Genomic DNA, 15518 nt, shown 5'->3' with positions numbered 1-15518 from the left:
CTCACTGTGGCCATAGTGAGACGATGCCCTCCACAGGGGGTGGGGGACCCCACCTCAATCACAGACAGGCAGGAGGGGCTATCCCGCGGCCAGGCAGCAGAGACAAGTTGCAAACTTCTCGGGCTTTGCCTGGAAAGCCATGTGGACTCTGCTATTGAGAAGCAAGTGTCCCTGCCCGCACAGGCCCTCTCCAGAGTGGCCCAAGCGGTGGTCCCACCCCTTCAAGTGGGAGCTACTGCTGACTCAGCATTCAACAAGCATCTGCTGAGCGCCTTCTGTGTTCAATGCACTAAGAATATGGCAGCAAACCAGAGAGACAAAGGTACCACCCAGTGCCTACTAGGCCCACCCTGGACACACCCAACAACTCTCTGAGGTAGGGATCATTTCCTTCTTAGTATAGATCTGGAAACTGAGGCTCAGCAATCACTTGTCACTTGACCCAAGTCATTCAACCTATAGGAATCAAGATTCAATCTCAGTTCTCTCTGGGCTAGTGGCTTTTGGAATGGCTGAGCCCTGCAAAAAGGCAAACTTTATATCACAAACCCAGGGCACACATACATTTATGTGCACATATAAATCACTCAAAACACATTTCCAGAAGCAATAGTTATGTCTTCTCTGTGCAGTGCGGGTGTTTCTTTCTTCGTAATTGCCAGTCATGACCCACTAAGTTGGTTTCACAATGTACTAATGGGTCACAACTCACAGTTTACAAAATGATGCTTCATCATGTGCCACTTGTCCATCTTCATTAAGACATGTGTTTAACACACTTGATGGCTGGGCAGGGATTAAACACTTCACTCTCAAGGTTTAGTCTTGCTCACCGACCTCAGAACGTATTCAAGACTGTGAAGTAGGCCCCAGGAATGGGGTGGCAGAAAAGGATGAAGATAAAGTTCCCACCCTCAGGAGCTTTCATTCCAGAAGGGGAAATGGAAAAGCTACAACCTTAACTCAAATAACTCTCCGTCCGGGCAGCCAATAACAAACAAGTAAGAGAGAGTTCCTGGGGCAGAAAGGAAGAAAAGAGGGATGTCTTTTCACAGGAGTGGGTCTAGCAGGCCTGGCAGAGGCAGCCACATTCCAGGCTGGCACCTGCTCTATAGGATTGGTTGGCAGGGAGCGAAAGACCTCTCAGGTACAGCACCAAGCGGGGATCACAGGGAAGGGGTCAAAGTTTCGGGGCAAGAGTCCATTCTGGATTCCTAGAACACAGGAAGTGGCTGGAAGAGGAGAAACCGAACAATCTCAGGCCAGGTGCCACCAGCAGCATCCACGCGTCAACTCATTTCAACCTCACGAGCCGCCCTGGGGCAGGTCTGGAGGCTGTATGTGCAATGCGCCCCACCCCAGTCATTCAGGGGTGCCTGAGACCCAGGGACCCAGGTGAGCAAGCACACGGTGGCTCACGCTCCATAGGCACACGCCTCACGCCAAGATCACTCTGCCGCCACCCAGCTGTCAATCACTGTGAACACTGGTCATTAAAAAGCCAAGACTCTTAGCCAGAGGCAACAGGAGAAAAATGATAGAACACATTTATGTAGCGATTACACTGTGCCAGGCACTATTATGTAGTGTGAGTGTGAGTGTGTGTATAAGCTCATTTAATCCTAAAGACAACCTTACGAGGTAGGTAGACTTCATTAACCCCATTTTCCACCTGAGGAAACTGAGGCACAGAGGTTACTTAAGGTGCCCAGGTTCATGCAGCTGGTAAGGGCACAAGACAAAGGAAAAAGTCCTGGATCTTGGTTGGGTTTGAGTCCTAGTGGTGAACTCAGGCAGGGACTCTTTCCTCTCAGGGCCTCAGTTTCCCTAATTGTAACGCACTCAATTCCATCATCTGCAATCCTGCTATTTACATCCACGTTAAATACATTTCCTGCTACCACATGGGGTGGGACCGTTCATCTGCCCCCGACCTCCGTCCTGACTCTGCATCCTGGTCTCTCGGAAGCACAAGGTCATCCCACACAATTCTTTTTAAGCACTAGCATGTCCTGGACTGCATCTGTCACTGCAACTAGACGGCGAGCAGAGCAGGCGCTTGGGAACCTCAAAACTCAGCATTGTCTTGTGCTCCTGGTCTGGGGGCCGACTGATCACACCTGGAAGTCCAAAAAGAGAGAAGCCAACATGCACAGAACCAGCTTCCCATGGACCTGCAATGGCGACACTCCCCTCCCCAAGCTCAGCTTCTCTTTAAGGCTCCTTTTTAGGACTCCTTCACACAATCAAATCAATCAGGTAAGGTCTAAGTACCTGCCAGGGCAGGATATATACCACAGAGGATGATGCAAGACCCCTTGTTTAGGGACTTTCAATCCTGTTCATCCCTAGGAACATTTACACAGCGTCTCACGGCACAGCTAACTTCCCCAGACAGCATGCCATGCCTTTCTCGCGGCCACCCCCATTGATGCGCTGCACAAGGACGACCCTTGTGCCCATTTTACAGTAAAGATATGCACCTTGAGAAAGGAAGGCCCCACAGCTAACAAAGGGTGCGAAGCTGAAATTGAAATCTAAATACCTGCTAATGTCAAGTGGCAAACCCTCTGGGCCTTACCATTTAGCTATGTAGTGGTCACATGCGGGAATGGGACAGGACTACTCTGGCCAAGACAGATAAGGGGCACAGACATGTCAGGGGAGCATTTATCGGTGCCAGCCTGTGGTAGGACTGCCAGCTCTGCCCCTTGTGTGGGTGCAGGGGTGAGACAAGACAGCTGCGATGGGATGGGTGGGGCGGGAGGGGTCCTGGAACCAACCCCCATGGATTCTGAGGGATGACTATCTTATATTACTTAATCCTCACAACCACCATGCAAAGAAATCACCATTTCCCCATTCCACAGATGGGGAAACTGAGGATCCCAAAGTCTGTCCAACCATGAAATGTCACAATGAGGACTAAAATTTAAGTGGGAGTCCAAGCCAGTCAGAGCCTAAACCCTTGAAAATCCAGAGGATTCAAAGCCCAGGAAAAGAAATGCATAACAGGGACAGAAATATTCCTAAAATTCATCTGCCAAGGCCACAAAAAACCCATTACTCTGGCAAATCAAAAACAATCATGATTGTCTATTTGCTGTAAGCTTCCAGCAACATGTATTAAAGAAGTTTATGTGAATCGTCTAATGCACTTGTGCCATGGTCAGAATTATTACCAAGCTAAAAAAGATTAATTTTTCTAAATACTCTAAAGCCTCAGACACTATTGTAAAGGATACAACTAGTGTAACATTTCTGTTATCTTGACTGTCAGGCCCTCAAGCACACACACCTCCCCACCACTTCTCCCTGTAAGACTCGAACACACACACTCACACACAGAGGCAGGGAGGCAAAGGGAAGGGGGCCAGACACCCTTGGCCTGGGGTCCCCACTAGAGATCCTGCCTCCCTTGCAAAACTGAGATGACCTAAGCGACACTGTAGGGAGAGCTGGGTGTCTCCCAGCTCCCTCCGAGTGCCGGCTGGCACAGAGCTAACTCTCGGTCCAAGTTTGCAAATGCTTAGCTAACAAAGATGGCATTATGCAAAAGGCTGGTGCACACTGCTGGTCTGGGAGTTCAAATGAAGTGACCACTGCCAAAAACTTTGTTTGGGTCCTCACCACTACCCATGCCCCGCCCCCCACCTCCCGCCTTGAAATAAAGGGCAAGGATTTGCAATTTAGGGTCTTGCCGCCACTTGAAACCCATTAAGGTGGCTGCACTGCTCGAGTTCTGGCAAAATGCAATTCCAGTTTCTCATTTAATGTTTAATTAGCTACCGATGGAGGAGTCTGGCAGCTTCTGGGGTTAAGAGGAATTGCAGAAAAAAGGGTGGGAGCCCAAAGAGGGCACTCAACACAAAGTCTAAGCTCCAAGGGGAGTGGAGGAGGAAAAAAAAAACTGTGTGTACGCTTTGTTTTTTTAATCTGCCATACAAGGGTGCCAAGGGTCAGAGCCAAAGGCAACGCCGTGAACTTGCCAGGACCTCTGGGCAGATAGCTAGGCTGGCTTATCGCGGGGGAGAGCACACCCCCAGCTCCCTGGAGCCCAGCTGCAGGCCTCCTCTCCTATTCCTGCCTGCACTGCCACCCTCTCGCCCCCTCCCCCACAGGGTTCTGGCAAGCGTGGACACTGCCTGCCTGGCAGGAACCTCAGCTCAGCACATCCAAGGAGAGCCCTCTCAAATATCACTTTGCTATTTCAAACCCACCAAGGACGCTGGACCCCTGCCACACAGCCTCAAATACCTCAGCTCCCGCCCACAGCCACGACTCTGGGGCACTTTTTTACTTTAACCAACCCTCCCCAAGACAAAGTCTCACAGCAAGGGGTGCAGGGCGGGACCAGCGGCGTCCTGCTGTTGGGGGGCACAGAGCTAAGGAAGTCAGCACAGCTGAGCTGGGGATACACAATGGCCAAGCTGAAAGGGACCTCAGGTCATCAAAGCAGGGAAACTGAGGCAAGCAGGGAAGACTCGCCAAGGTCATGGGATTCCATGTCCATTTCACTCCTAAAGTTCTTTACTGGAACTCACAGAGAGGCTTGGGGTTTGGAGCGGCAGTCCATGAACCTCCTGAAATAATGCACAAAGTCTCCTTTATGAGGACATGTGCATTTTCTGGAAATAAAGCCCATAGCTTTTATCACATTTTTCCTGCCAAAAGTTAAGAGCTGCTGCACCATAACAAACTCCCTTCCCGGTGTTCAGGTCTCACCTCTGCCAGTGACTCTGCGATTCACCTCTCAGGGGCTTCAGTTCAACTCTGTTAAGTTCACTTCTTTAGTGAACATGTGTTGGGCACCAACCATGTGCCAGGTACACTTCAGGTCAAATGCCAATAACTTCCCCGTTTTATAGGAATTCTCTACCAAATGAGTGTCTTCAAAAGCTGAGGGGCTTGGGGTTCAGAGAACCAGTCCGTGAATTGGCAAGATGGGAAATTTCTAGTCCCAGCTCTGCCAGCACCTGGCTACATGCCCTGGGACAAGCCACCTAAACTCCAGGCTTCAGTTTGCTTATCTATAAAATGGGGATGAGATTTTATAACAAAACCCAACCAACAAGGCAGCTGTGAGGTGCAACCACAATCCAGGTGAAAATGTGTGACAAAGAGTAAAGCAGACAGGAGCAGTGCAAGGACCCGTCGCTATTCTCTAGCATCTTGGGCTCAAAGGCCACTTCAGAGCTGTTTCTACTCCACTCATTTCTTGCCACCAAAAGGAAAACACAAAATTAGCTACTACAAGGAGGAAAAGGATTGCTGGTAGTTTGAAGGCACCAAAGACACTTCCGCTAACCCAGCAGATCCACCCTGGAGCAGATCGAAGTGGAGAATGTGGTCAGGACACCACCTGGCCCACAGTAAGAGACACTGATGCAGTCGGCAGTGTCTACTCCACAAAGGACAGGACCCAGACATCGTGTCTAAGAGAACCCAAAGGGAATGCCCCAAGGGGACCCCACAGGATTTTGTCAACACTCTAAGAAGCACTGCTCTGCCCTGAGGGGAACAGCAAGGAAATCCCAAAAAGGACCCTCCTCCCATGGCCCAGGCCCTCTTCTGATTAAGGCCAACCAATTTCACAGAAAAGCCCCTCCAGATTCTGAATCCTCCCAGAGCTCCACGTGCTATGTGGTCAACATCAGGCTCTTGGGCTTAGAAACAACAAGCCAAGAAAACTCGAGTGGCCAGGTGTGAGGGGGAAACAGACTGTGACTCAAATAAAAACTCACCAATTCAAAGCAAGTCTAAACCACTCCCCACCGAGGCCCTACAGCCTGGCCTTCGCCTGGAACCGAACCCTGGCCCAGCCCTCAGGAAGAGGACGTGACCTGCCAGGATCACAATATCATTTCCCTAAAAGAGCTGGGACCTTAAATGGAAGACCCTGGTCTTTTCCAGCCCCACAGGAATCAGGATGGTCTCCTCTTGTCTGCCCCCATAAGCACTTAGTCCACGCCAAAGACCGGGTCTGCCACCTGGGCTGTGCAAACTCCCCGTACCATGAGGATCTCTCAATCTCCTTGATAGAAAACAGAAGGTCAATTAACAGACACTCTTACTTACACTCCACTTGATTTTCTAGGAAGGATTTAAGGCGACTAGTTAACTGACATTAAAATCACCTTGTTCAAGATCACTCACAAAAATTAAATCACCAAAAGAACACCTTCCACTGGCTGTTTTCCACTGGCTGTCCCAGCCCAGGATACTCACTGACCTCAAATTACCTATCCATTCTTACCTTTACCTTAACTCCTTTATCCAATCAGCGTGTGTGCCTACTACGTGCCAGGTATTGTTGGAGCTGCGGAGATGAATAGTTCATGGTCCCTACCATGGAAAAATTAATAAGCTGCAGCCAGAAAGACAAACCTAAATGGGAATTTAGCTGGAACAGCACAAACACTGTGGGGCCAAGCCAGGCTGTGTCAGGAACACCCGTTCTTGAGGCAGCCACGACCTGTGTGCACACTAACTCTACCACTTACCAGCTGGGAATTTACCTCTCTGTGCCTCAGTTTCTCTTCAAAATGCAGTTAATGACATGCCTTCTCTCACTGGGCCACTGGCAGGATGAAATGAGGGACTGAACCTTCAGCACTTAGCACAGTGGCCCAGCACATGGAAATCTGCCAAAAGGGGCTTTGCACAGGTGGGTTTTATAGACGATGACATGAAGAGGTGATCAAAGAGTGCAGAAAACTATCTAAAAAGTCCTCCAAGAAGAAGACCCTAAAAGGCAGGCAGGATATGAATGGACAGGAAAGGAATGCATTCCACGCAAAAGGAAGAAAGTCCAGTAAGAAGCTATGACAATAATTCTAGCAAGAAGGATGAGGCCTAATGAGATGGCAGCCATGGGAATGGAGAAACAAGATGAAGATTTGAGAAAGACAAATAAAAAAGAGGGTTCCTTTTCTTAATTTTCTTACGTATTTATTAATTTTCCAGTTGCTTCTCTGCTGCCACCCTCTAATTCAACGCTACCCCATAACCCCTTCGTAATTCTCATTCATCACTCCATCCCTCCTCCCACGAGCTGACTCGCATGCGGACCACAGGACACCCAGTAGAGCCCAATCCAGGAGAAAAGGTTTTGATTACCAAACCTATGAATCGTGGGCTTCAATGAGTATGGCGTCATCTCCTCATAGCATCTTCTAAATGTCAACGCCAACCTCAGCAATCTCTATACAATTCTACTGCCATTCCTTAGCAAATTACTGAAAGCAAACCCGTGTTCAAGCTCACACTGCTGCCATATAGTTTCAAGATGGCAGACCACACTACACATTGCCAGAGAGAGTCTCACATTTACTGGCGCACCAAGCTTGGTTAAAACTGAACTTCTCTGAAAGGTACCGGCAAAAGATAGCACAGATACCCTATATCAAGAGATTGGCTTGAAACAGGCATACCCACCCACCCCTCCACTCTAAAATAAAACCACGTGCACAGTAGTCAAAGACTAACAACAAAGCGTTGGCCATCCATAGATTTCAAAATTTTTTTTAAACTGCAAGATTTTTACTAGGTATAAAAGTCAAATTCACTAACTATTTTTAAATGGCTGCTGTACCTCTTCACCTCCCCCAAGCTCCAGTTCAGGAAACCCTATCATCATTGCCATGGGATTTTCCCAGAAGAACCACATCACAAGTGAACCAGTCACCTCTCCTTCTTGCTACTAAAGTTTGCAAGGCCAGAAGTACCATTCACCAGCTTCTCTTTTTCAACCCTGGAGAGTGCAAAAAGAACTGGTCAATTTCCCCAGTATTCCACTCCAAGGGCATTAACTTTTCAGTCACAACAAAATTCCATCACAAACCCAGTGTGGGCCTCCAGCTGAGTCTCTAACTCCTCCTATTACAAGAGAAATTTTCACCAGGAAGACATTCATAGTAACGGGATCTGACCACTTGTGAAACTCAACCAGAAGGGTTCTGGTCGCCTAGGCCAGTTTCAACCTCTTCATGCAAGGAACTCGGATGGCCTGGCAAGTGGGTGGGACCTGATGACAGTCAAGAAACCAACTCTCATGGACTCCCAGGACCATTCCTATCCGCTTCATGCAGAAGAGCAAGACCAAACAGATCACACCTACTATGTGCACATGCACACAGACACTTAACCACCTACAGGGCCAACGGGAAGCAAGAACTGGAGGGAGGACACGGAAGACCTTCAGACACTTCTCCCCTTCCATCTACCCCAGACAGATCCTAACTCGTTTCGTCAGATCATAAAGTCTGCCTCCAACCAGGTTTGGAGCCACTTTTTTTTTTTTTAAGGGGACTGCCATGGGAGATGGACACATGGCAGACATTTCTCTTGTAATAACTTCACAAATCTTAAGAAACTCATCCAGGCAGAAATTGAATAATAGGGTAGAAGGCAGTAGAACCTGATGACATTAACTATCCTCATAAGAATATTTTGGGCACAGTACTACAGACTAGCTGAGGATCTCAGAGTACACAATGTCATAGTGTACACAACTTAAGCCCCTCACCAAACACACACACACCATAAACTGAAAGATCAATCTCTGGAAAGTAGAGCAAGAGTCCATTCCACCAAATTCTCACTCAACCACCCCTTCTACACCAAAACACAAGTTTCATATTTGCTGTTTTTGGTCACAGTCAATTTTTTCTTAAACCAACACCAAAGAGGCTCAGTCCCCTCCCAGCTAACTGTCCACTCTAAACATAAATCTCACATGGTTCTGAGCCCTACACACCACCATTTAATTCTCCAGACAGGTATCTGCACTCTTTTGCATAATTGCAACATTATGATACACCATTTACCAAGTTAGAACACTGCTGGAGGAGTACGGTGGAGAGGGCAGCAGGGAGGTGGGAAGGGGAACAGAAAGAAAGGCAAGCAGAAAATAAAGACCACTGCCAACTGGCTGTGTATTTGCTTCTGCTACTAAAGAAGTTAGAGCCATCCAACCCTGTAATTATTGCTAGGATTAAAAATTTGTTACTCACGTAATCATGAAAGGCTTTTGCTTCACTTGAATGTTCACAAGTGTCTCTCCTTTCAGGAGCTGCACAGTAAAGGTCCCAAAATACGCTGTAAGTTGAAAAATAAAATAAGATCAAGTTACTAATTATGACTTGTGCACACAACAGCAAGTGCACAATGCATGGTGCTAACAGTACCAGGTCTCCCAAAGGCTCAATTCCCACCTCTTCCCAGCTTTTATCGGGCAACCTCAGCCTAAAAAACAAAACGGACCCAACCTCTCCTGCCAAGCCAGCGATTTGTAATAAGAGTAACAGTTCTCATCTACCAAGCACCTACTATGTGCTGGATGCCTCAAACCCATAATGCTCATGTCTATCATACACCATAATGTAGGCAATTTTCTCTCTACTTTACACATGGGGCAACTGAAGCTCAGAGAGGTTACTACAACCCACTCGTGGATGCCCTGGTAGGACAGGTAGGAATCTGGATAAGAATTCATGCCTGTCTCATCTGCATTCCTTTTACCACCCGGAACCAAAATGGCTGCATATCATAAAAAGGTTCAAGCGTCAGAGTCAAAACACAACTATGATTCATGTTTGCAGCAATCTGGGTGACTCTGGCAATAAAGAAAATCTTGCAGGTTCTTAATCGCAGAGCCCACATTCCTGCCCTTTCCCACCTCACCCCCAACTCCTACCCAAGCCCTCCCTCCCCCAAGGAATTCTTATGCAAGAACCACTCCCCCCCACCACCCACCAAAAAACACACATCAATGAGCCAAAGGAGAAATTATGGACAATCAAGCATCTTGTTCTTTCACATTGAAATAGAGGGCCCTCTTCAGAGAAGCACCTGTTGGGGAAAGGGAGCAGGCCTAGAAATATTTGCCTCACCCCCCACCATGATTTTGTATGGTCCCTCCAACACTTTGTATTAAACGAGAACAGACATGTACATCCGTTGTCAACCAGTAACGCCTCAAACAAACACAGAAAAGTCATTGGTATTAACAAGGGGCCTTAGAAACTCTCCACATCAGGAGCCCAAGGTCCAGAGATGGAACCAACTTGAAGGGTAACGTGGGCATCAGAATCAAGGTCCAACTCCCGTCACAGACAGCCAGCTCTGCCAGTGGTTAGACAAGCATCTCACTCAAGGTGTGTGAATAATGCAGCCTGCCCTCATGGGATCCGTTCCACTGCTTCCTCCCACTCCAGAAAGCCGTGGTCATTTGTTCAGTGTCCAGTCACCGGAGGCAACTTCCAACAAACAGGACCCTAAGTACAACTACTCCACGTCACCACCGCCTGAGCCCAGCACAACAGACTCTACATGCCTAGGGCTGAGACGAGGATGGAGACATTTCAGGGGATTCTGGATGTAACAAGAAAATCGGGAACTTCTACTAGCTGCAGAAGGGGGCTAGAGAACATTCCTTTCTGCCTTCTGGAGCTGCACACATTCGATTAACTCCGTACATTCAAGTTTCTAAGACTACAAATTCCCCAGCCCCTTCTAAGTAACTTCCACTCCTAAACCTCAATTTCTACAAGATCCAAGATGATCAGACCTGCCAACCCCAACCATATCCTCCCTCCAAAACAACTACAGAAAACCTATCACCCACTCCTACAGGTGGAATCCTTAGGCCACAGAAATGTCTCAGAGAACACCGGCAGTTCGGAGGTTGGCAGAAGTAATTAAAAACTCATTTTCTCTGCACAAGTTAGAACAGACACTTCATCCTCCTGCTGTTCAAAGAGACTTGAAACAGTAACCTGAGCTGGCAGTCAGGTAAATGTGCTAAGATCCCAACGACAGGACACTACGTTTTCCTGAACTCCACAAAATATCAAAAGCCACTCTGCTTTCTTCTCCCTTTCAGAAGGATGTCAAAGACTCCAGCAACTGGTCCCACAAAACACCCAGGTCACACACTCACGGCAGCTGGCTCCCGCTGACTCTAAGCTTCCCTTCCCGCCTGCCACAGACCAGACCTGTGGTGTCCCCATACCCAAAGACAGCTTCTCACTACAAGTTACAAGCACTCTATGAGGTAGACTCTGACCAGTTAAGGTCCTTGGTAAAATAAAGCTTTGTGGTTTTCGGGATGTTTGGGGGGGAGGGGTAGCTCTGTAGAAAAGGAAGGTCCAGTCAGACTGAATCAGTGTCTTTAAAGGAAGTGGCAGCCCTTTCTTGCTTTTTCTCAGGGTGCCTGGAGAGGGCCACAGTAGATGTCCTCTCTTAAGATTTTTAGCTCATAGAAGAAAACGGAAGGGACAGGTCAGTTGTAAAACAGACCTGGTATCCCTTCCACTCCGCCCCGCCCCCACCCTCTAATTAAAGCAGCATGCAGAATTGACAAAAATCCTGCAAGGATTTCTCAAGCCCCCTGCCTAGTTCCCCAGAGTGAGATGGAAATGTAAGGAGTTCCTACTCCAACACCACAGATTTAGTCGTTTTTTTTTTTTTTTTACAAAAACTTTAGGTGCATCCTCCTCTGCCCTTCTCCTCCTCGCCCAGCGCAGCCCCTGAGCCCAGAGGTGCCCTGCTCTGTGCAACGCTTAGGGCGAAGGGTGGAAGGTCTGTTCCAGGCCTTCTTTGTTCACTTGGACCCAGGGCTCAGAACAAAACAAACACACACAAAACTATCACACAAACTTACCACCACCACGAGTGCAAAAACCCAGGCGGTTCTCCCAACGTGATGTTTTTTTCCCATCGAATCTGGAAAAGAGAGAGGGAAGGCAGCTTAGAGGAGCAGAGAAGAGGGGGTGGGCTGGGGGCTTCCCGGAGCCAAAAGGCTGTGAAGACCAACTAACAATAAATGCCAAAAGGTGATAAAAATTCAAAATGGTGGCCACAGTGGCTGCTCCTGAAAACAAAGGCTCTAAGAATAGTGGGCAGGAAGGGGTGTCAAGAAACTGGATGCTGGGGGGAGTCCCACTCACCTCTGATAAGAACGTCTGTGCAGATTTCTGTGCTCCTACGTGCAGTAAATATTCGTAGACGTATAAAGCTAACCTGGAAAGTGGGCAGAGAGAGAGAGAAGGCGTCAGATCACACCGGGCGCTCGCTCCTGGACCCTGCCAGCCGGGTCTGAGCCCCGTCTGCGCTGTCCCATTGTGGTCCTGACCGGAGGTAAGCAGCTAGCTCACCCCAAGCTGACTGCCGGTGCGAACAGTGAGGGGGTGGGGACCAGGCAGCGCGTTACCTCAAGCCGCGGGGGCTGGAGAGCAGCCCCCAAACTTGAACTTCCAAGTGGCGTCAGAGCCAAACCTACCTAGGTCTCTAAACTCGAAAGCCACCAATCCTACAGCCACCCTCCTTTTCAAGACCCACTCCTTCTCGCCACCCTCTACCCAGCTTTGGAGGTCCGGGGAGACTCAGCCCCGGACTCCGGGTACTTGGCGCGCTCTGGAGAGGGCAGCAAAGCGCCACCCTCACCACCTCCCCCCAGAAACAACTGTCCCCCAAGACTAGGGCCAAGCCGGCGCCGCCGTCCATGACCAGCCCGGCGCCCTGGAGGGCGCGGAGCCGGCGGCGAGACCGAGGACAGGGAAGGGAGAGCGCTCCCAGCCGAACAAAGCCCCCGGCACGCACTCCTCACGCCGCGGGCGGACAAAAGGAGCCTTCGGGGCTACAGAAGCCACGCGCCCCCTGCCCGCGCCCGGTGGGCAAAGTACAGCCACCGCGGTGAGCGCCTGGCAGGGGCGAGCGCCCAGGCTCGCTCGCGGGACCTCGCCCACCCCTCACCGCGGACCCCCGCGCCCGGCCCGCCCCGAGGCCACCAAGTGCCCCCTCCCCAGAGACTCCCCCCGCCGCCCCTTCCCTGATACCCCAACCTCCGCCGGCTCCCAACAATGGGCTCTCCCACGCCTCCCGCCGCGGCCTCAGCAAGGGGCCAGACAGGCGGCCCGGGGACCCGGGGCCCGAGGGCGCAACAGTCCCCAGCCCCCGCCCGCCCACCTGCCTCCCACCGCCCGCCCGCAGCCCGGCGGCGGCGCGGCCACCACTTGCAAAATAGGGCTTACTTTTCCCGAGCCTGCCCGTCCGAGGGCACCGCCGAGCCTTTGCCTTTGGCAAACATGGTTTGCAGGGAAGAGGGCGCCGAGCCTCACCGCCGCCGCTACCGCTCCGGCTCTCCCGAGCTGCCCCCTCGCTCCCGGCCCCCTCCCCGGCGCTCGCTCTCTCGCTCTCTCGCTCGCTCGCGCTCTCCTCGCCGCGCTCCCCTCCCTCCCCCCCAGGCGCTGGCTCCGCGCTCTTTCCAGCTGTCAAAGCGTCAGCCCCGGCCGCGGCCCCATCGCCCTGGAACTCCTCCCGCGCCGGCTCGGCCTGGGGTGCCGCCGCCGCCGCCGCCCGCACGGCCGCTCGCTCGCGCGCCCGCTCGGCTCCGCCTGCGCCGCCCTCTGCGCCTCCGGCACCGCTGCCGCCGCCGCCGCCGCCGCTGGTCTACTCGGAGCTCAACCGAACGTGGCTACCCGAGCGAGGGAGCGAGGCGGGCGTCAACGTCCCGCGATTGATGGCCGCCTGGGCCAATCGGCACGCGCGGGGGCGGGCCCGGGCCGTCCCGGGAGGGACGCCCTGTCAGCGCCCGGCCCCGGCAGTCTCCGCTGCCGCCGCCTCCGCGGAGCCGCTGCCCTGCTCCTGCGGGCGAGCTGGGGGTGTCCGGGGGCGCGAGCCTCTCTTTTCTGCAGTTGGGGTGGGGGGTGACATGAACCGGGCTGGGGGCGCTCTGGTCTCTGGCTCCAGCGGGGAGGAGGATTTGACCGGTGCTCCCCGCGGCGTGGACCCCCGGGAGTGGGGGGCGCTGCGGCAGCGTCCGAGGGGAGGGGGCGCAGACCCCCAGCGGACGCAGCTTGCTCACTCCCGCCACGTCCCTCTCCCTTATCTGCCCCTCGCCTCCCCCCGCGGCGGCCCGCGCCCGCCCAGCCCTTATCTCGCCCTCCCCCTCGGCTGTCTTCCCCCAGGTCTCCGACCGGGACCCCCTCCCCAGACTCCAACCCGGCCCCCTGCCCGCCCCGCCCCCAGTCCTCCCTCTCGCCCAGTCTGGCTTCCGAGCGCCGGGCCCGGGGCTCCACGCTGAGAGCTGGGCGGCTCGAGCCGGCGCCGAGGCGCACGGCTGCTCCTTTACTAGATCATTAAAATACTTTGGAAAACCCCAAAGTGGAGCCGCGCGAAAATGGCCCTTGGCGTGCTTTGGGGAGTCGGGGGGAGGGGACGGGGGACTTGGGCTAAGAGGAGGGAGAGTGATTTCTCCCAAATTTCCAAGGTTTGCCAGCCCTGGCAAGTTAGCCCCTCGGCTTTCCTAAGGGAAGGGGTGCCGTTCTGGGGTGGGGGGTGTCACCTGGGCGCCCTGCGACGCGGAATGCGCGCCACAGGATTCTGCAAACTTCAAATAAATGGGGCTAAATTGGGGAGTGGGAGACAAGAATCAGGCGTGGGGGGAGGGGAAGCTTCCATTGTCAGTGACCCAGGTGTACAATAGGAAATTGAGGGGGGAGCTGGCAGAGTGACCCAGCTATTTGCTGCTGACTCCTTTCTGCCCACGCTGAGAACCCAGAAGACACACTGTGTGCCCCTAATAAGAGATTCTCAAGGCCAGAAACCGGCGAAATAAGGGAAGGCTCCCCCATTTTCAGACTGTTTTTAGAGTGCGGTTCTCTTTAAATGTGATAAAACACTGTCGGCACTGTCTCTTTAAAAGAGTCAAGCAGAAAAAGCTGTGTAAGCGCTGATTGGCTGCCTGTTTGGATACATCTTTAGGGGAGCCTTGAAACTGTTAGCCTAGGTTGATTTTTTTTTTTTTAACTGCGCTGTTCCAATAAACAAGTAACGCCCCTCCCCCTAACATGCCTCTCACCAAACAATTAAAGGATAGGTCAGTGTCCTGGGGAAAACACGTTTCAACTAGGAAAACTCAGAACTAGGTTTCAACAAAATAAACAATAATTCCCTACCATTAAAGTTTGCTTATTTTGATGTGTAGAAAAGAGAAAAGGGGCTTTTAAAAGAAATGCCCCGCAGCAAACGGATCTGCATTGGTTCAGGAAGGAGACTCTGGGTGCATTTTTGGAATAATATTCTACTCAGTGTAACAGCCTTTCTAAATTAGAGTACAGCCAGGCCGGCGGACACCTCTAGACTGACTCTGCTCTCTGCTGAGACCCAGAGCTCACAGGGAAGAGGAGCAGAAAAAGGGAAGACTGAAGCCTAGTTCGTGGGCGCCTGTTAGCCCCCACTTTAAAGGTTGTTTTGTGAATGAGGGAAGCATGGAGGTTGGAAGGAAGTTGAAATACAACGATAGGCGAGAGAAGGAAATAATTACAGTTATTTTTTCCCTTGGGCGGTTAAATTAATAGGGCTAACTTAAGGTACCTTAGAGCCCACACTAATTAAATTGGCCTGCTCATACCCTTCCCCTGGACTTCCTTCTGTTTTTGATGGGCTAGGAATGGCCAGGTATGGCTTGTCAACAGACTGACTCACAAGAAGCCTGACTCATCTTGTGTCCGTAA

At 51.6% G+C, this 15518-nt stretch overlaps 1 protein-coding gene across 2 annotated transcripts in view; it reads right to left on the bottom strand.

Annotated features, from left to right (window-relative positions):
* Positions 1-13239, bottom strand: part of SSBP3 (single stranded DNA binding protein 3) — a 156326-nt gene extending 143087 nt beyond the window's left edge. Inside the window, exons 1-4 of one of the 2 annotated variants that reach the window (XM_012639442.1) lie at positions 13035-13239; positions 11952-12024; positions 11666-11727; positions 9015-9099 (exon numbers count right to left, since the gene is read on the bottom strand). In XM_012639442.1, the coding sequence (XP_012494896.1) occupies positions 9015-9099; positions 11666-11727; positions 11952-12024; positions 13035-13090 (276 nt within the window). In that variant the 5' untranslated portion in view covers positions 13091-13239. The remainder of the gene's footprint in view (positions 1-9014; positions 9100-11665; positions 11728-11951; positions 12025-13034) is intronic. The other variant, XM_012639441.1, reaches the window with a different exon arrangement.
* Positions 13240-15518: the final 2279 nt, after the last annotated feature.

The sequence above is a fragment of the Propithecus coquereli genome, unplaced genomic scaffold (genome assembly GCF_000956105.1).
Source record: "Propithecus coquereli isolate 6110/MARCELLA unplaced genomic scaffold, Pcoq_1.0 Scaffold14, whole genome shotgun sequence".
Lineage (NCBI taxonomy): Eukaryota > Metazoa > Chordata > Mammalia > Primates > Indriidae > Propithecus > Propithecus coquereli.
This window is presented reverse-complemented; position numbering and strand designations above follow the sequence as displayed.